General features: G+C 36.6%; 3 protein-coding genes across 3 annotated transcripts; 1 reads left to right on the forward strand and 2 right to left on the reverse strand.

Annotated features, from left to right (window-relative positions):
* Positions 1-164: 164 nt before the first annotated feature.
* Positions 165-11,950, reverse strand: LOC123665926 (gastrula zinc finger protein XlCGF49.1-like). Its single transcript, XM_045600155.1, has 2 exons — positions 11,739-11,950; positions 165-865 (listed from the first exon to the last, which is right to left on the reverse strand). The coding sequence occupies exons 1-2, from the start codon at positions 11,828-11,830 to the stop codon at positions 196-198; spliced, it is 762 nt and encodes a 253-aa protein (XP_045456111.1). The 5' UTR covers positions 11,831-11,950; the 3' UTR covers positions 165-195.
* A 5,527-nt stretch (positions 11,951-17,477) lies between these two features.
* LOC123665932 lies at positions 17,478-19,129 on the forward strand. Its single transcript, XM_045600160.1, has 2 exons — positions 17,478-17,875; positions 18,854-19,129. The coding sequence occupies exons 1-2, from the start codon at positions 17,588-17,590 to the stop codon at positions 18,995-18,997; spliced, it is 432 nt and encodes a 143-aa protein (XP_045456116.1). The 5' UTR covers positions 17,478-17,587; the 3' UTR covers positions 18,998-19,129.
* A 392-nt stretch (positions 19,130-19,521) lies between these two features.
* Positions 19,522-20,063, reverse strand: LOC123665933 (protein LLP homolog). The gene has a single exon (XM_045600161.1). It carries the CDS (start codon positions 19,964-19,966, stop codon positions 19,550-19,552), a length of 417 nt encoding a protein of 138 aa, XP_045456117.1. The 5' UTR covers positions 19,967-20,063; the 3' UTR covers positions 19,522-19,549.
* Positions 20,064-20,490: the final 427 nt, after the last annotated feature.

The following is a 20,490-nucleotide window of genomic DNA, read 5'->3' on the forward strand; positions in this document are numbered from 1 at the left end:
AGGGTCGGCAACGTGCTCGTGATACTCCTGGTGTTAGAAGGATATATAAGCTGCGGTATCCGCTTACCATAAGGTGTACCGTACAATTGTTTGCCACCACAGCGATATCATTACAGGATAAGACAGGAATTTAAAATTCCTATCAATCAAAAAATAATCACAAATTATATAAAATTATTTTATTTCATTATAAAATTAAGTCATAATTCCATGATTCCTTAATATCGATATATCGATAACATCCTCATTAACCGATTGATCCGGATGATGAATCAGATGCAACAATATCCTCGGCTTACTATTCGACGACCATTCACAAATACTACACTTGAACGTATCATTTTTAACCTTTTTCAAGCGTTTATCCGGCTTACCATGCTCCATTATTTTATGCACGGTTAACAAAGTTTTCGTACACGTCTTATGGTTACATTCATCGCATTTCTTCTGGGCCTTTTTGTGCAAACTTAACGCTTCTTTATCATCGAAGATTTTGTCACAAATGCTACATTTGGACACGTTTTTGTCCGTCACACACTTTCTTTTATGACACGCTAAGCCCCGACGATGTTTGGCTATGTAAGTACAGTTGGGGCACTTGAGAGGGTTGTCTGGTCGGTGGATCAGTTCGTGTTTTTTGAGGTTTTTCTTTGAGACGTTTGTGTGGGGGCAGAATGAGCATTTGTAAGGTTTTATTCCCTGATGTATTCTGACGTGTTCTTCGAATAATACTTTGTTAGATGTGCTGTAGTCACACATTGAACATTGGAAGGGATTTTCGCCTCTGTGTATTTTTCTTATATGACGGACAAGTTGTTCTTCATTTTCTGCTGTGTATCTATTACACTCGGGACATTGTATCCGTCTGAAAAAAATATATGAATACCATTTAATTACATTTATTTTAATTATTGTGAGTTTTACATCAAATGTAGTAATGTCAATACTAATAATATAATCTTCGAATCACTTCGAAAAAGCTTTTATATATTTTGAATGGTTCCATATTTATGTATCAAATGAACACACTATAATAGTAATAAATGTTACATGCAATAGAAAAAATGTTTTTTTCTTTGTAACAGTATAGGGCAAGAGTATGTAGTATGTATATAATACATTTATATTAACGATTCAGCCTGTAACATCCAACACATAGTCCTCTTTCTCCATGTAGGAGACGGGTCAGAGCTTAATCCACCCGCAGTAAAAACTCATGTCATGTTTGTCAGGGCTAATTTCCGAAACTACTTGACAGATTTAATGAAAATTTGCACAGATATGCAATATAATTTTGTCCAACTAAAAGTATGGGTTATATTTTATTTCTATTAATGACGAAAAATTGATGCGAAATTGTTATTGAAAAATAAAAAAGTATGACGTTATGATTTTTGCTAGGTGATGACCTATGATGACCCTGACCTGTGATGACCTAGTATATATCTATACTTATTATAAAAATAAGTCCCCCGGCCGCGTCTTTCTGTCCTCCTGTCTGTCCTCCTGTCTGTCTGAACGCGATAAACTCGAAAACTACTGAACGGATTTTTATACGGTTTTCAACAATAGAAAGAGTAATTCTTGAGGAAGGTTTAGGTATATAATTTATTATGCTTTTATGTAAATTAGCTGAAATACGGCGACAAATGTTGAAGAGGTCGCAAAAAATCTCGCCAAATGGGAACTTTCCACGCGAACGCCGCGTAAACTAGCAAAGATACAGTTAAGTAATGTACTAGAGAATTCAAAATCTATAAAAATGCTACAAAAAAGTCCGCGATAGCATATCTCTATCTCTTACGGTTGACTTACAATAACCACTTTTATGTTAACATTTTTAATTAAAAACATTACGTTATTTTCAAAGCTATTTTCTTTAGTTCGGTATTAATCCTTATCCAAATGAATATGTTAGTTAGCTTAGTCATTTAATGCAGATTAAAATTGCTCTTTACACTAAATCAATCAGATGAATAGTTTTTAAGATATCGTTGTTAGAAGTAATTAGTAGCGAAACATTTTTAATGCTTGGCGAGCATTGAGATGCCTACGGCGAGTCCATCCCCTCTGCCCCGCATCGCTCGACCGCCTGCTCAAGCTATATAAACCGGGCGATGTAGCGCGCGATCCGCCACAGTAAACAGACTTTGGTAGCAACTGAACGCATTGCGTATATCGACTGTCATCGGCTTACTACGGGTATTGCTGTTCGGCATTAAATCTTGCTATTGGTTCCTATTATTATGCTATTGTTAGTTTTAATTAATTATTTTCATACTTAGTAGGTGGTGTAAGAAACCTTTCAGTTTACTTTCTTCTTTTCGTTTGGTTATTTCGTTACTTTTTAAATAACCAAGTACCTTACTTTTCCGTACTTGGTTGCTATAAATAGATTTTTGTAAATAATTTTCGTGAGTCTATTTAAGTTCATGTATATTCCTTAATTAATTATTTTCATACTTAGTAGGTGGTGTAAGAAACCTTTCAGTTTACTTTCTTCTTTTCGTTTGGTTCTTTCGTTACTTTTTAAATAACCAAGTACTTTACTTTTCCGTACTTAGTTGTTATAAATAGATTTTTGTAAATAATTTTCGTGAGTCTATTTAAGTTCATGTATATTACTTTTTTGTTACTTGGGTGTTGTAGGGAAGTTGTTGTAAATAAATATTATTTAGATTCATTAAACTGTTTCTATTAAGTACCTCTTTATTCAATTTCTTATTAAACTTAGGTAGATAATCATGCCGAGAAGAAGGCCAAATATAGGACGCAGTACGTCTGCTGCTAAAAGACTTCGTTTGAATCGGAATAGTGAAAATAATGAAGAGAGAGAACTGCGTTTATCATTGGACCGTGAAAGACATATTTCGCAAAGACTGCGAGAGTCTTCTGCGGAACGTAACGCACGTTTGTCGTTGGATCGTGAAAGACATGTTTCACAAAGACTGCGCGAATCCTCTGCTGAACGTAACGTACGTTTGTCGTTGGACCGTGAAAGGTATGTTTCGCAAAGACTGCGTGAATCCTCGGCAGAACGTGATTTACGTTTGTCTTTGGATCGTGAAAGACATGTTTCACAAAAACTGCGTGAATCCTCTGCTGAACGTAACGTACGTTTGTCGTTGGACCGTGAAAGACATGTTTTACAAAGACTGCGCGAATCCTCTGCTGAACGTAACGTACGTTTGTCGTTGGATCGTGAAAGGTATGTTTCGCAAAGACTGCGCGAATCCTCGGCGGAACGTGATGTACGTTTGTCGTTAGATCGTGAAAGACATGTTTCACAAAGACTGCGTGAATCCTCTGCTGAACGTAACGTACGTTTGTCGTTGGACCGTGAAAGACATGTTTCACAAAGACTGCGCGAATCCTCTGCTGAACGTAACGTACGTTTGTCGTTGGACCGTGAAAGGTATGTTTCGCAAAGACTGCGCGAATCCTCGGCGGAACGTGATTTACGTTTGTCGTTGGATCGCGAAAGACATGTTTCTCAGAGGCTACGCGAATCCTCTGCTGAACGTAACCTACGTTTATCTTTAGATCGTGATAGACACAATGCTTTAATGGAAACTGAAACATCTGAGAGAAGACAACTCCGACTACAAAACGATCGTATTCGGCACATAAATTTTAGGAATAATATGCCAACTAATGGAACACAAAATAATAATAGATGGTCCAATAAAGAGTACTCGGCAATGAATTACAGTACAACAATTGATTATCAAAATTATCGTATCGTTTGTATAGGTTCTCCTTCCATTGTTTGTCAATACTGTTCGGCACTGAGATGGAAAGATGAGTCAAAAGGTTTATGTTGTTCAAATGGTAAGGTAAAATTAGATGAAATAGGTGCTCCACCTGAACCTTTAAATTCTCTACTTGATGAAAGTCATCCAAAGCATACAGAATTTATGCGTCATATTCGGCGGTATAATAATGCGTTCCAGATGACTTCATTCAAAAGTCAACGAGTAGTTGAAAACGGCTTCATGCCAACATTTAAAGTCCAGGGCCAGGTTTACCACCTTGCAGGTAGTCTTCTTCCACAAGTTCCTGACGACCATAAGTTTTTGCAGATATATTTTATTTCCGATCCTGAAGTTCAAGCAACGACTCGATGTAATATTAGTAATAGTAATTCAAGAACACCACTTGATAACTCTATAGTCAGGTCATTGCAAAACATGTTGCATTTGCATAATAGATACGTACAATCTTTTAAAACTGCAATGGAAAGTATCTCTCTCGATGTCCCAGATTACAATGTAGTAATTCATGCCAGCAGGGTACCTGACGGTGAACACCGTGGACGGTATAATGCTCCTTCTACCAGTGAAGTAGCAGTTGTCATTGCTGGACAACAATTTGACAAAAGGGATATCGTTCTTCGAAGCCGCGACGAAAATCTCCACAAAATTTCCGAACTACATCGTTCATATGACAGTCTTCAATATCCATTGATGTTTTGTCGAGGTGAAGACGGATACACAATTGATATTCCCCAAGTTAATCCTTCTACAGGAGACAGAGTACAGAAGAAAGTTTCATGTATGAATTATTATTGCTATCGTTTAATGGAACGCCATAATCATTATAATGTTTTACTAAGGTACGGAATGTTACTGAATCAATATGTTGTAGATCAGGATGCTAAACTAGAATCAGAACGTTTAGCTTTTATACGAAATAACCAAACACAATTACGCACAGAAAATTATATACACTTACAGGATGCTTTACATTCTAATGAACACACGACAAACAATATTGGGCAGCTGGTAATATTACCGTCATCTTTTACTGGCGGACCAAGATACTTACACGAAAAAACTCAAGATGCCATGACCTATGTCAGGAATTACGGGAAACCTGACCTCTTCATTACTATGACCTGTAATCCTAATTGGAAAGAAATAAAAGATAATCTGCATTCCACCGCAACACCTCAAGACCGATATGACATTTTAAATCGTGTGTTTCATTTAAAAGTACAAAAACTATTACACTTAATAAATAAGGTAAACGTATTTGGTCCGACACGCTGTCACATGTATACGGTGGAGTGGCAAAAACGTGGGCTGCCACATATACATTTGCTTTTGTGGCTGACAAATAAAATCAGGCCCGACCAAATTGACACAGTTATAACGGCAGAATTACCAGACCAAGACGAAGACCCAACATTGTATGACATCGTGGTAAGGAACATGATTCACGGACCCTGTGGAGCTTTAAACCCTAACTCGCCATGCATGCATGAGGGAAAATGTTCAAAAAAATTCCCAAAACCATATCAGAGTCAAACTTCAACTGGTGATGATGGCTATCCAAAGTATAGAAGATTATCACCAGAGGAAGGAGGACGCAAGGCTGCTATTCGTAATTACGAAATTGATAACAGATGGGTAGTGCCTTACAATAAACTATTATTAAAAATTTTCGAGGCGCATGTTAATGTAGAACTTTGCAGTTCCGTGAAATCAATAAAATATGTCACTAAATACATCAATAAAGGAAGTGACCAGGCTACGTTTAGTTTACATTCTACAAATGAAGTAGAACAATTTCAATCTGGCCGCTACATTTGTAGTTCTGAAGCACTATGGCGGATTATGTCCTTCAATATTCATGAAAGAGCACCAACTGTCACACACCTCGCTGTTCATTTAGAAAACGGACAGCGGGTGTATTTCACTGAAAATAATGTAAATGACATTGTGAATAATCCAAGAGATACTACTTTAACAGCGTTTTTCAAACTATGTGCAGAGGACGACTTCGCAAAAACTCTGACCTACGACAAGGTGCCTGCCTATTATACCTGGAATCAAAATACGAAAAAATTCCAAAGACGAAAGCAGGGGGCGGTAGTTCTCGGGTACCCTGGCGTGAGAAAAACAGATGCTCTTGGAAGGGTGTACGTGGTACACCCTAATAATGCAGAATGTTTTCATTTGCGGTTGTTACTCCACGTTATAAAAGGCCCTACTTCGTTTAGAAGTCTCCGCACTTTTGAAGGTGTAACTTACAACACATTCCAAGGGGCTTGCAAAGCTATGGGCCTCCTCGAAGATGACAGTCACTGGGAGAGTACGCTCTCTGAAGCAGCCATATGCTGTTCACCAAAATCACTTAGGTGCCTTTTTGCCATTATGATATCGTTCTGCCAAATCACGGACCCGCATCTTCTTTGGCAAAACTATCAGGAAAGTATGTCCGAAGATATACTGCAACGCAGACGACAAGAACTGTCATCAGATGATTTAGAGTACGACCAAAATATTTTTGATGAAGCTTTAAATGAATTAAATAAAGAGGTCGAATCTCTATCAGGTAAAAGTATAAAAGATTTTGGTTTTAACTTGCCGTTAAATTCAAATCTTTATGCAATGAACAACATCGAGGATTTACGAGAGACTGACTATGATTACACCCAACTCTTACAGACAATTCAAGATGAACATCGCTTAAATCCAGAACAAAAAATTGTTTACGACCAAATATTGTCATCAGTTAATAGTAATGAAGGGAAAATGTTCTTTCTAGATGCACCCGGGGGCACGGGTAAAACATTTATAATTAATTTATTATTAGCAAAAGTAAGGTCTGACAGAAAAATTGCTCTTGCCGTGGCGTCGTCCGGTATTGCAGCCACACTTTTGAAAGGCGGGCGAACTGCACATTCCACTTTCAAACTACCTTTAAAAATTTGCAGTGACGACGTCTCTAGCGTTTGTAACATCTCAAAACAGAGTAAAACAGGTAAATTAATGCAGGATTGTAGCTTGATTATTTGGGACGAAGCTTCCATGTCCCATAAAGCATCAGTTGAGGCATTAGACAGGACAATGCGCGATTTACGCAACAGAAATTGCCCAATGGGTGGCTGCACCGTTTTGTTTTCTGGAGACTTTCGTCAAATTTTGCCAGTCATAGCAAGGGGGACTAGAGCTGACGAAGTCAATGCATCACTCAAAAGACCTTATCTTTGGCCACATATTACAAAATGTGAACTTAATACAAATATGAGAATTTTGTCCTCCAGTGAAGACAATAAACAATTTTCAAATAACTTACTTCAAATAGGTAATGGTGCATTTCAATCCGGAAATGTTAAAATCAATCTTAGTAACCTATGTGCTTTGGTTCAAAATGTGGAAGAATTGGTTGAGACCGTATATCCCGATATTACTAATATAACTACAAAGACTTTATGTTGGTTTAAGGAAAGGGCTATATTGGCACCTACTAATGAACAGGTTGATAAAATTAATCATTTAATTATTTCCAAGTTTGAAGCACCATCACAGATATACTATTCAGTTGATACAGTTTTGGATACCGCAGAGGCAGTACATTATCCAACTGAATTTTTGAATTCTTTAGTTCCTCCCGGAATTCCTCCACACAAGTTAATATTAAAAGTAGGTTCACCAGTGATATTACTTAGAAATTTAAATCCCCCAAAATTGTGTAATGGCACGAGACTCAAAATAGTTAAATTAAAAAACTTTCTAATCGAATGCACTATTTTAACTGGCTGTGGTACTGGTGATACTGTTTTAATTCCCAGAATACCGATGATTCCCTCCGAATTACCCTTCCAATTCAAAAGACTGCAATTTCCAATCAAATTAGCCTTTGGTATTACTATTAATAAGGCACAAGGCCAAACTTTAAAAGTTGCAGGAATAGATTTAACTGATCAATGTTTTTCTCACGGCCAGTTATATGTTGCCCTTTCAAGGGTGACATGTAAAAATAATCTGTTTGTGTTTACTAACAATCCGTCAGAAGTAATGAACGTTGTGTATAAGGAAATATTTCAATAGAAATATTCCTTATACACAACGTTTCAAGTAAAAAGTATTCACTTTTAAATATCCGGTGCCTACCTTACAGCTTCATCATCAACAATGTGTAGATATCTTTGTCATCACATATACTTCTTTATCTATACCTAAAACACTGGATGTGTCTATAATATGCGAGGAGTTATTTCAATTACTCTAGGCTCCCATCACCACATCCTGACCTGGTTACTATAGGACCAGCTGCAATGTTTACTCTTTCAAACATAATAAGAATTATCCAAGTCGATACACTGGCCTCGAAGTAATAGGGAAACATAGTCATTATTGGGGAGTTTCGACGATGATATGATATACCTAATCATCGTATTTTTAAAAACAGACAAACAAGTTACACATAAAAATACCAAAATCGTCATAGGTTTGCCTATAATATTTAAGAAGTTCCTGCGATTTCACCAGGATCCCATCATCAGATCCTAACTGGACAATGGGACCACCTGCATACGCACCACATATTAAAAAACATCCCTACGAATTGAGAACCTCCTCCATTTTTGAAGTCCGAAATCCACACGGGCGAAGCTGCGGGCGGAAGCTATCTATATAAATAAAAATGAATGTTGTTAAGCGCATAACTCGAGAATGGCTCGGCTAATTTATTTTTTTGTATGTCCTTAAGGCCCACGGAAGGTGTTAATACAAAAAAAAAATTACTATTGACAGAACGAAGTCTGTCCGGGCAGCTAGTCTAAAATAAAGGGCAGTTTATTAAAAGTATATCAATCAAGGGATCTAAAAAAGGTTTCAATGTGATTATTCTTCTCGTAGGAAGGTATTGTAAAAAGTTACAAGCTTTGCACAAACTACCCCATTGGGCATGTAACAGTGGGGGCTACATCAACTTTAGTCATAACAAAGTTATTGGTATCTCCGATGGAAAACATCATTGTGACTTTTTTCAGGTAACATCTATATACATATATTGACGGCTTTAGACATTGGAAAGAACATTATTTTTTACCAACTGTGCAAAAATAGGCACAAAATTTTTAATAATTTAAATATCCTTTTCTTTAATTATTTGTCTGAGTTATACTATAACAGACTCAGTGAAATATAGTAACAACCTGATAACATACAAATAATAAATATATGCTGTACACTCAACAACCCTCAGTAGGATTTTCTCCTGTGTCGGGGGTTTGGAAACACACAATACACTAACAAAAATGCCCAGACCACGACAAAAATTTATATGGGCAATACAAATGTCTCGTGTGGGCGGGGATCGAACCCGCGACCAGCACCGCAAAAGCCAGTGCTGTGACCGCTGCACTAATACATCGTCAATTCTCCAGAACTTGAAATTCCAAATTACATTGTGTAGTGTGTAGACTCAGTCTCATTGTTCATAAATCAAAGTCGGCACAATATTATTGTTTCTTGTTGTTGTTAATAATAATAATAATAATAATAATAATAAGTCTCGAATTAACATCATTCAAGACCCTTTCCGAAGCTGAATCTTACCGGTATCTGGGTATGTCACAATGCATAGGGGTGAAGGAAGTGGACATGAAACAGGCAGTTTGTGAAATCTTTTTTGGACGGCTGACAAAAGTTCTTCGGAGCTACTTGTCTGGAGCCAACAAGGTCCGAGCCTATAACGCTTGGGTCATGCCCACTCTCTTGTACACCTTTGGCATACTCAGATGGACTCAGACCGAACTTGACGCCCTGGACAGAAGAGTCCGCACAACTATGACGCACCATCGCATGCACCACCCTAAGTCGTCGGTCATGAGACTGTACATCTCGCGGAAGTGTGGTGGTCGAGGCATGTTAAGCGCTAAGACTATGCATAACCGCGAGGTGTGCAGCCTCAGGGCCTACTTTGAAACGAGACGGGACAGCGCTTTGCATGGTGACGTTTCAATGTGTGACAAAGGACTAACCCCCCTAGCCTTGGCCAAAGAGAACTGGCAGAAACCGGTCGTACTGAGCACCTCTGACCGGGAGACCGTATGGATGGAGAAGGAACTGCATGGACGGTTCTACAAGGCGCTTCACGCACCACACGTGGACAGTAAGGCCTCCGTGCAGTGGCTGCGATTCGGCGACCTCTTTGGGGAAACCGAAGGTTTTGTCTGTGCAATACAAGATCAGGTGGTCAAGACGAACAACTACCGAAAGCACGTCCTGAAGGATGGCACTCCCGACTTCTGTCGAGCCTGTCGTCATCCAGGTGAGTCACTCAGGCATGTGCTTTCGGGTTGTTCCGTGCTTGCTAATACTGAGTACTTGCACAGACACAACCAAGTGGCCAAGATTCTCCACCAAGAGCTTGCTCTTATGTACGGTCTCCTGGAACAGAGGATGCCGTATTACCAATACTCACCGGTGCCAGTACTCGAACGCGACGGAGTCCGGCTCTACTGGGACCTGCCTATCGCCACAGACAGGACGATACTGGCGAACAAGCCTGATATCGTGGTGATGGACAGGGCACGGTCGAGGGTATTTTTAGTGGACATCACCGTCCCGCATGACGAGAACCTCGTGAAAGCCGAGACTGAGAAAAAACGTAAATATCTGGATCTGGCGCACGAGATTGTCGACATGTGGGGTGTGGGGTCTGCTGAAATAATCCCTATCGTAATATCTGCCAACGGTTTGATCCCGGTTAGCCTCGCTCACCATCTGAGGCAACTGGGGATCCGGGACGGTTCGCTCGCAGCCAGGATGCAGAAGGCGGTGTTACTTGACTCGGCTAGGATTGTCCGCCGGTTTCTCAGCCTACAGCCCTAACCCCCGGCCGTTTGATCTCCCTGCCGGGGCGTATTCCTCCACCCGCTTATATTTATATATGTAAGTATAAGTAAATTTACTATATTATTTATATAAGTAGTTATTATAATATATGTATCTATTATGTATTGGGCGGGCGGAGTGACATTCAGTATGATAATAATAATAACTTTATTTGCAAAACACACTGCTCCCAACATACACAATATATGCATATACATATAACATCAGAGGCAGGCATTACAATCAAAGTCTTAGTCTAAGTCTAATACATTATGTGAGTAATAAAAAAAACAAAAAAAATTAAAATAAAATAAAAAATAGACGATAAAAGAAGATAGTAGCGCGGCAACAGTGTGTCTCACAAAAAGGTGGGACCTCAGCTATTCTCAGGACTAAAAGCCCTGACACTGGTTTTCAGGACCACCATTCGTTTTCCCATTTTGGCGGCAATAGTAAAAAGGATAATTAAATAATAATAATGCGAAATTAAAGTTAAACAAATATTAATTATTAATAATTATATTAATATATAATAAATACACTAAGGAAAACAATAAATTATAATATGTGACATATTAAAGACAAAATATGACCTACATGACAATACACATATACATGAACACATACACACACACACAAACAAATATATAATACGATGACACACAATAGTACTGAGCACTTGTGACCAAATCAACGAATGCTGCTAAATTGATAATGAGTATATATAATTTATCACGTTTGCCATGATCAGACTATAATTTTAAATATTTTGTTGCCCTAAAAGTAAGATTCTTTTATAGAGTTTTTTAAAACGTTAGTTTACTTTAATTTACAGTATAGAAACAGACTATCATTACATAATTCATTTAGATTGGAAGGATCTCAATCTGACAGAAAAAAAAAATTATAGACGAAGAACAATGCTCTCAAGTCGTTGTTCCTGTGTAAGGTAGAGAGCTCCTGGGGAGAGTCGGGGTAAAATCGGCAACGCATTGGCGATGTTTCTGGTGTTTCAGCATCTATAGGCTATGGTAATCGCTTAAAACCAGGTGGACTGTACGCTAAATTACCACCATGGTGGTATGAAAAAAAAATCATAAAACGTACTTGGCAGGAGCAGAAGTGAACTGCATATCATCATTGTCCAGATTCTCGGTCACTTCGATGAAGATAGGTGCGTCATTCGTTTTTTCTTCCATTATACTTTTATTATTGTTTTAGAAACGTATAATTATTTATCTGGAATAAGTCGCATGAAAGAAAGCTTATTTAATTTACAGATTCATTACTTGAACGTAAACATCAGACAGACTTAAATGTAAATTTTAAGTTTTCAAAATTTAATGAAAGCATTTTTTCGTAAGTAAATTAGGAATTAACGTCAATGTTTATAACTTACATTTTTACTTTTTAGGGCAAAAACAATAAATTATGTTTGTCAGTCAGTCATATATTATTGTAAATTGTTTGAAATTATTATTTGTTTTGGTTTAGTTTTGTTTGGACTTTTGATAGCCATTAATGTCAATGTCAATTTGAACACAGATAACTAATAAAGAATTAAAGATTGAGGTAAAAAGAAATAATTTTAGATAAAATAAAAATGAGTGTCCCATAAGCCACACGACTGAATTAAAACTTCTTTAACAATAGACCTGCAGTCCTGCACAATAGGCCTGCAATGTGTCTTAGATATACGAAACGTAACTGCCTAATAGAGAAAGAGAGAAATAAAGTGTGTGCTCGCACCTCTCTCTTTCTCCGTTCACCTCTTCCAATCACACTTTTCGTAACGCTCTCGTAATGCATTAACCAGCTTACTCCGGAACTCAAGCGTGCCTAAAAAAGTTTTGCTTCAAAATAAAACTATATTTTAAAAACGAACTTACATCGCTTTAGCCTGTAATATGTGGGATATTACAGGGATATGCTGGGTATAGGCCTCTTTCTCCATATAGGAGCAGGATAAGAGCTTAATCCACCACGCTGCTCCAATGCGGGTTGGCGGATATAATCCCTATTATGAGTTAACTATCGCTATCAGCTGTGCATGATAACAACCGGGACCGACCGCTTAACGTGCTCTCCGAGGCACGGTGGGGAGACCCACAAGGACTGCACAAACACCCAGACCACGGAAAACATCTGTATAGCCAGTACAAATGCTTATCACGTGCGGGGATCGAACCCGCAACCGCCAGCGCAACAGTCACAAACTAGTGTTGTGACCGTTGCACTAACCTTACATACCTCACCCAAATTTAAATAGGGTCTCAAGATAATAGCAAGCTTTCGAAAAAAATGATCATCAAGATCCGTACACCTACCAAAAAGCTAAAGTAAGGTAGCACATAAATCCCGGGGGGAGCTCCCGACGTTGGAGGAGGTCGCACACATGCGGAGGCAGGTGCAAGACACCCTGTTGCGGTGGTGAACGGAGGACCTGGCCCCGCTGGTCCCCAGGCAGTGGACAGTGGGCGCGGTCAGGCAAGTCCTTCGGAAGTGGGTGTGGCGGCGGTTCGGGCCGCTGACCTTCCGTCTTGTGCAGGTATTTTCCGGACACGGGTGCTTCGGTAAGTACCTGCACCAAATCGCGAGACGGAAGGCGACACCAGCCTGCCACGAGTGTGGGGCGCCAGAGGATACGGCGCTCCACACGCTGGAGGTGTGCGCTGCGTGGGATTCGCTGCGGCGCGTGCTTTCAGTGGTCCTCGGACGGGATCTCTCACTAGCGAGCGTAAAAGCTATGCTCGACAGTGAGAGATCGTGGCAGGCGGCGGTGTCTTCTGCGAAGAGGTAATGACGCAGAAGATGGCCGTGGAGCGAGTCAGGGACAATGATGTCTTGGCAGACCCACTCCGGTGCAGACGTACGGGGGCAAGGAGAAGACGGTTTGCCTACCTCGTCTCCGCCTCGTAATAGTGGGATCGCCGGCCGATAGTCGATGGACTACGGTCAGCCGGACGACACGACCCCACATGTCTGAGTGGATGGCCTTGTTGTGAGCGAGGCCACCCCACCATTGTGCCGGGGCCTGGAGGTTTCGTCCGGGCGTTCGGGAGGCGTCGCCCTACTCAGGTGGACGACTGCTCGACACGTGGTGGTTTTTTTTATCAGTAGTAGTCTGACATAACCCTCTAGCACCCCCGCGCTTGAGGGTAATCCATGATGCATTTTCCCCACGTAAAAAAAGGTAGCACATAAATAATTTCATTTACTTGTAATACATATTGCTGTAAATATATATATAAGCAACGAGCAAGGGCTCACTGCGTCACGTTGCGCATCTATGAGTATGTTATCAAAATCAATTGAATTTAAATCAATTTTGTGTTTCGAGTCTTATAATATGTACAAATATCCATATTTCTTTTTGTGTATTATTTTTTTTATAAGGTTAAAGATCATTTATTTCTCACAATAATACAATTCACTTACATGAGAAATTCAGCTCAGCCTATTGCAGTCTACTGCTGGAAATAGGCCTCCCCAAATTCGCGCCAGACATCCCGGTTTTCCGCAATCCTCATCCAGCCCATGCCGCCCATGTCGGTCCAACGAATTATCCATGAGAAATTACAAACACTAAAATTAAACAAAAATTTATATGTTGGGTACATCGTAATACAATATATAAACAATTCATAGTGGAGACAAGATATTAACAATATGTAGGGTAGTGTTAAAATACAATTATATACACAAGTTATCAGAAATGTGCGCAACTGGATGTGTCATTGTTGAGGATTTATTTTATGTGTCTTTATATAACAAAAATTAATACACCAATTCATTTTTATTTTTATTTTTTTAAGTAAAGACGTAATTGTTTTGCTTTATCATATGTATATAATTTTAGTGTTTTTTAACCAAATTCAAAAAAAGGAGGAGGTTACTCAATTCGACCGTATATATATAAACATTTTTTTTTAATGTATGCTCGGGGGATAGCTCCGTCATTTATGAACCGATTTTGATAATTCTTGTTTCGTTGGAAAGAAGATATCCCTAGTTTGGTACCATGATAAGGAAACTAGGATCTGATGATGGGATCCCAGAAAAATCGAGGGAAGCTCTCGAAAAGCCGCATAACTTTTTACTGGGTGTACCGATTTTGATGATTTTTAATTTAATCAAAAGCCGATGTTTATCATGTGGTGACATTTAAATTTCATCGAGATCTGATTACAACTTTTGGAGTAATCTTTGATAACGCGTATTTACTCGTCAATTTTTTTTTCTACCTACGTTGTATTACTTGTCGATATAATTGAAGGCGGTTTTTCTTCGTTTCCCTGCAAACACAATTATATTATATTGTGTACCAATTTTCAAAATTTATCATTATTATAGATTTATTAATATATTTTATATAAGAACTGCTTTCCGCCTATCTCCTTACGGGTGAGGTTGAAAATCGGCGTTGGAGAATCATGATTCTGCAATAAATTCTGAGCGTCATCCATTTCAATGCTTCCATCAGTGCATCGCTATGCAGATTGCCGCTTTCTTTCTTTTTTTAATATACATTTTGCTTATTTTTCATTTTTTTATTATTATCGTTTTTTTTTTTGATGTGGGTAGTTACCTTTTATTATTATTTAAATTTATTGTATTTTATTTTGGTTGTATATTATGTTCATTGTTTCCAATTTAATTATTTGTCATACTATCTATATAGTTATATTTTAATGGAGTTGTTATGTTGTGAGATGTTTTATTTTTTGTCTAGTCTTTAAGTTGTCTGTATATCGATGTATGTGTGTGAATGTGAATAAATGATTATTATTATTATTATAAATGAATAAAAAGATACTTTAATTAAATTGTGATTAATACAACGTAAGTAAAAAATAGTCAATTAAATACGCATAATAAAGGATAACTCAAAAGTACTCTTCTGGTCTCGATCCAATTTAAATGGGAGCACGTAATGAGCACCAGCTTTCGACTAAAAAATAATCATCAAAATCGGTGCAGCTATAGTAAAATGGTACGACTTAGGAGTCACATAAACCCGATTACTAAGCGAACTCAATCAGATTATGTTATGTATTAATAGTTGTTAAAAGAAAAATCTTATTAAGATAAAGTAAAAAAATGATAATAAAAACATTTGGGGAAGAAAGAATTAAGAATCAAAACTGTAGTTTCACGATATTGTAAGTTTGATTGTATCTTGATTCCGTACCACCTTAAAAATATAAAAGTCAAGTATGAACACGACACAACGGGCATAGTAAATTACCAATGACCTTACTGACTACTGTGACAAAGGCTTTTTTTATTTCAAATTTAAATCACTACATAGTATAAAACAGAGTCGCTTTCTCTGTACCTACGTATGCTTAAATCTTTAAAACTACGCAACGGATTTTAATGCGGTTTTTTTTTAATAGATAGAGTGATTGAAGAGGAAGGTTTCTATGTATAATAACATCCATTAAATAGTGGAGAAATACTGTTATTTTTGATGTTTCTAATGTGATGTCGTAAATAATTAGATTTTTTCCGCTTACATTGCAAACGCAGCCTGAACTCTACGAGATTTATCAAAATAATGTACTAAGTATTGTACACATTGAAAAGGTCTACAGAAAACTCTGCTATGGTATATGTCTATCTCTTATGGATATCCCACAATAACATTTTTTTGTCATTTACTTTTTACGACAAATAATGGCTAATTTTCGAAGCGATTGTAACCAATACAGCATTAATCCTTATCTAATTAAATACCTTAAATACATTGTTGATTTAATATAGATCTATATACCCTTTATAGCATACGATTAAAATGAATATTTTCGAAGATATTACAGATTTAAAAATTGCGGTACGTAGCGTTTGCGGCGGTTCCGGCCGGCTTTTACTCTAAAGTTAACGCGTGCGGGCAGTAATGAATAAATTAAAACTACTGGATCGATTTTAATCATTTTTTAACCGATTTCCAAAAAAGGAGGAGGTTCTCAATTCGACTGTATTTTTTTTTAAATGTATGTTACATCAGAACTTTTGACCGGGTAGACCGATTTCGACAAATTTTGTTTTAATCGAAAGTCAATTGGTCCCATTTAAATATATTTGAGATCTAACAACTACTTTTCGAGTTATATCTAATAATGCGTTTTTACTTGACGCTTTTTTCGTCGACCTACGTTGTATTATACCGCATAACTTTCTACTGGATGTACTGATTTTGATAATTCTTTTTTTGTTGGAAAGGAGATATCCCTAGTTTGGTACCATGATAAGGAAACCAGGATCTGATGATGGGATCTCAGAGAAATCGAGGGAAACTCTCGAAAATCCGCAATAACTTTTTACTGGGTGTACCGATTTTGATAATTTTTAATTTAATCGTAATTAAATCTGATGTTTATCATGTGGTCACATATAAATTTTATTGAGATCTGATAACTACTTTTTGAGTAATATTTGATAACGCGTAGTTGCTTGACTTTTTATTTTCGTCGATCTACGTTGTATTACTTGTCGATGTAATTGAAGTCGTTTGTTTTTTTTTTTCGTTTGCGAGCAAACACAATTATTCAGTGAATAACATAGGCTATAATTATATTTTATACCCGTGCGAAGCCGGAGCGGGTCGCTAGTATTTCTATATTTAGGCTACCTACCTTAAAAGCAATAAAAGTTAAATTGCAGTAATCAAATAATGCGAGTAGATATAAGACCGAGTAGTAATACAAATAATATATTTTTTTGCAAAATTTCATATAAAAAATAATCAAAGACCTTACTTATTTTTAGACGACAGTCAAGTCTACAAAATTAATGTCATTACAATTTTTGAAAATATCAAAATACCTACCCACAGAGTAGGTACTTTGTATATGTGCTCTGTGTTGTATATATAGGAAAATAGTGCCTACCTCTCTCGATTAAGTACAAAAAAATTTAAATTACTTTTTCATCACTTACTGATAATTGAAAAGATGTCGAAACAAGCGTTAAGAAAACCTAAAGTGATACGTGAATCGAGAAAGAAAAATGTCGATCAAAAATTAATAATTTTGACATTAAAAAATGAAATGAAATTAGTAATAAGTTGTGATGCACTTAACGGTATAATAATGATGGGAGATAAATATAAGTGCATATTTTGTAATGTCGACATGCATATGCATACGTCTAAAGAGCAGCACAAGGGGTTAATCGAGCACAAAAAAATGTTAAAACAGTTTCCTTATATTGAAGAACTATCAGAAAATTTAATTCGACCGGTGAGTTTGAATTTGGAGTTACGATTCAGAACATCTCACTACTGAGAATAGGCCTCTTTCTTCATTTAGGAGAAGGGCCAAAGCATAATTCATCACTACTTCATTGTGGGTTGGCATAAAGACTGAACTATGAGAAACAATTGCTATCAGGTGTCTATTATAACCGGGATCGACTGCTTAACATACTCAGGCACGGTGGGGAGACTTACAATGATAAAAAATCACACGGAAAAGAAATATGTAATTATATAAATACAAATTATCCATTCCAAGAGGGAATGGAACCTGAAATTAACCACAGAGTACACTCATTACTAAATCAGAGCAATGTCTTTGGAATAGGTTGTGTAATTTTATTTGTCATCAAAAAGTTCCTATTTGTATTCAATTCAGCCTGTAACACAAATGGGATCACTGCTGGGCACAGGGCTTTTTATCCATGTAGGTGTAAGGGTATATGATATAGAATATTTTAATGGTTCCCCTGTGTCACTCAGATGTAAAAAAGTATTCCAGTGGTTTGAGAATTTTTAAAATGTATATTATTTATTTTATTAACTGTATATTTATATTTATCTATAATAGTAGTGAACTTGATACCTCAAGAATTTGTGATACGTATTTTAGTCTGTTTTTTCTTTAGAAAATTTATTTCCTGGACAATAATATATGCTATAAAACATTTATTATTCATAATATAAAAATGAATGTTAGTCTGTATGTCCTTTATAGAATCATAAACTATGCATTAGATCATGTCGTGATCTTCAGCAAAGTGTTGTGCATGAGCCCCAAAGTTTTCTGAGTTGGTACGCAACGCACACAGGGTACAGCTTAATAAAACCTGAATGGGTAAAAAGATTCTACATAATTAAATAATTTAATATTAGTTCAATCAAATATTATTAATTAATTTAAGTTCAATGGAATTTAGTCTAGGTATCAACTGACATTAAATTTATTTATATTATTTTTCAGATAAATGAAATTAATTTCTACTGTACTATATGCAATGTTGTAACATCAGCTATGTCTATTACGAGACATATCAAATCAGACGGACATACAAATGAGCTGAACAGGGCTTTAATGAGAGGATTTACGTACAAACCTATCATATAATATTTTGTTTCAGCCAGTATTAAATATCGTCAAAGTTTTTGATTCAAAATGTTGATTTACTTTTATACAAGTGTAAGTTTGTTGTTACTTTTGATAAGTCATAAAAAAAATTTAAGTATGTTTTGATATTTACAGTTCTTTTTTTTTTCAATTTTGTACTGTATTTGGGATTAATGTATAAAATAATTGCCTCATCAATAAGATAATAAAAAATAAAGTTAATGCAAACAATAATTATCTATAATTATTTTTTAATATACATTAAAGATATCTTGTGTATGTTACATCACTGTTTTAGCTGATTGTAGCTCATCATATAAATATGATAAGTAATAAATAACCAATTAATACTGTGCTCAAGTATGGTATTCCTGTGTAAGAAAGTTAGAAAGCTCCTAGATATGGTAGCCGCTGATAACTGCTTACCGTTAGAATACACTTGTTTGCCACCATAGCCATATAAATAAACAATAATTACAATTATATTGTTCAATACTAAATAAGATCATAAGTAAAACCACAGATTTATATTAAAGTATTTAATGGCGCTTATTATCTGCGACGTTTCTTCGATTTCTTCTTTAAATTCTTTTTTGATGTCGACAACTTCGCGATCTTACGTTTGTGCAACCATACTGGATACTGGCCGTTTTGATCTTTCAATGTTTTTGTACTGAATATTCTCTTTTTACCGTTGTCACCGGAAACTTCAACTTTCTCGTCATCGGAACTCATTTCGACGTCATCTTCTTCTTCCTGTGGTTTCTCTTCCTTCTTTTTCTTCTTACTTAGTTCTCCAGCGTCGAAAAATATAACTTGATCAGATTCCATAACCTCGCTTTCTGTAACTTTTTCTTCGTCCTTTATACCCAACATTTTCTTCAATCTCGCCAGTTCTTTGACTGCGTATCGTTCCCGCTTTATCGCTCGACATTTTCGCTTCCATTTACTTCGGATTGATTTCGCCATTTCTTTAAGAAATATGTTTTTACGAAGAGGTAAATACTTGACTGCTGTCAAGCAACACGCGAAAGATTGAAAATAACCTGGTGACAGAGCTGCCAGGTGCCAAAAAAGTGTGATCGTATGCCGACTACAAAAACAAAACGTATGTCAGAATTTGAAAATAAAAAATTCGTACAGCCTTTTAAGACTAAGTACTAATTTTTTATTATAAATTATCAAAAATCGCTTAGTTTTAGAAAATAAATGCAATAAAACTATTTGTTACATTCACACAAAATTTTCTGTTGTCATATTTTTTTTAACAAAAGAATTTGTTGGCTTAAACTTCGTATAATTTTCGTTTCTTCATAATTAATTGCTTAGCTAATAATTTGCCCTTACGTGTATCATTGGATAAACTGTTTCTAAGTTTTGTTTTGATTAAATAAACTTCGCTGAATGCTCGTTCATAATCTGCACTGTATAATGGGGAAAACATAACAAATTTAAAGCAAATTGAGCCAGTGTTTTATAATTTTCAAATTGAT

This window comes from Melitaea cinxia, chromosome 25 (assembly GCF_905220565.1).
Source record: "Melitaea cinxia chromosome 25, ilMelCinx1.1, whole genome shotgun sequence".
NCBI classification, from domain to species: Eukaryota; Metazoa; Arthropoda; class Insecta; order Lepidoptera; family Nymphalidae; genus Melitaea; species Melitaea cinxia.

What these genes read in the sequence shown, in the direction of transcription:
- LOC123665933 (XM_045600161.1), bottom strand. Translation starts at nt 19,966, where the DNA reads ATGGCGAAATCAATCCGAAGTAAATGGAAGCGAAAATGTCGAGCGATA.
- LOC123665932 (XM_045600160.1), top strand. Translation starts at nt 17,588, where the DNA reads ATGTCGAAACAAGCGTTAAGAAAACCTAAAGTGATACGTGAATCGAGA. An exon ending in CAGAAAATTTAATTCGACCG is followed by an intron (nt 17,876 to 18,853) that starts GTGAGTTTGAAT and finishes ATTATTTTTCAG; the next exon opens with ATAAATGAAATTAATTTCTA.
- LOC123665926 (XM_045600155.1), bottom strand. Translation starts at nt 11,830, where the DNA reads ATGGAAGAAAAAACGAATGACGCACCTATCTTCATCGAAGTGACCGAG. An exon ending in TTCACTTCTGCTCCTGCCAA is followed by an intron (nt 866 to 11,738) that starts GTACGTTTTATG and finishes TATTTTTTTCAG; the next exon opens with ACGGATACAATGTCCCGAGT.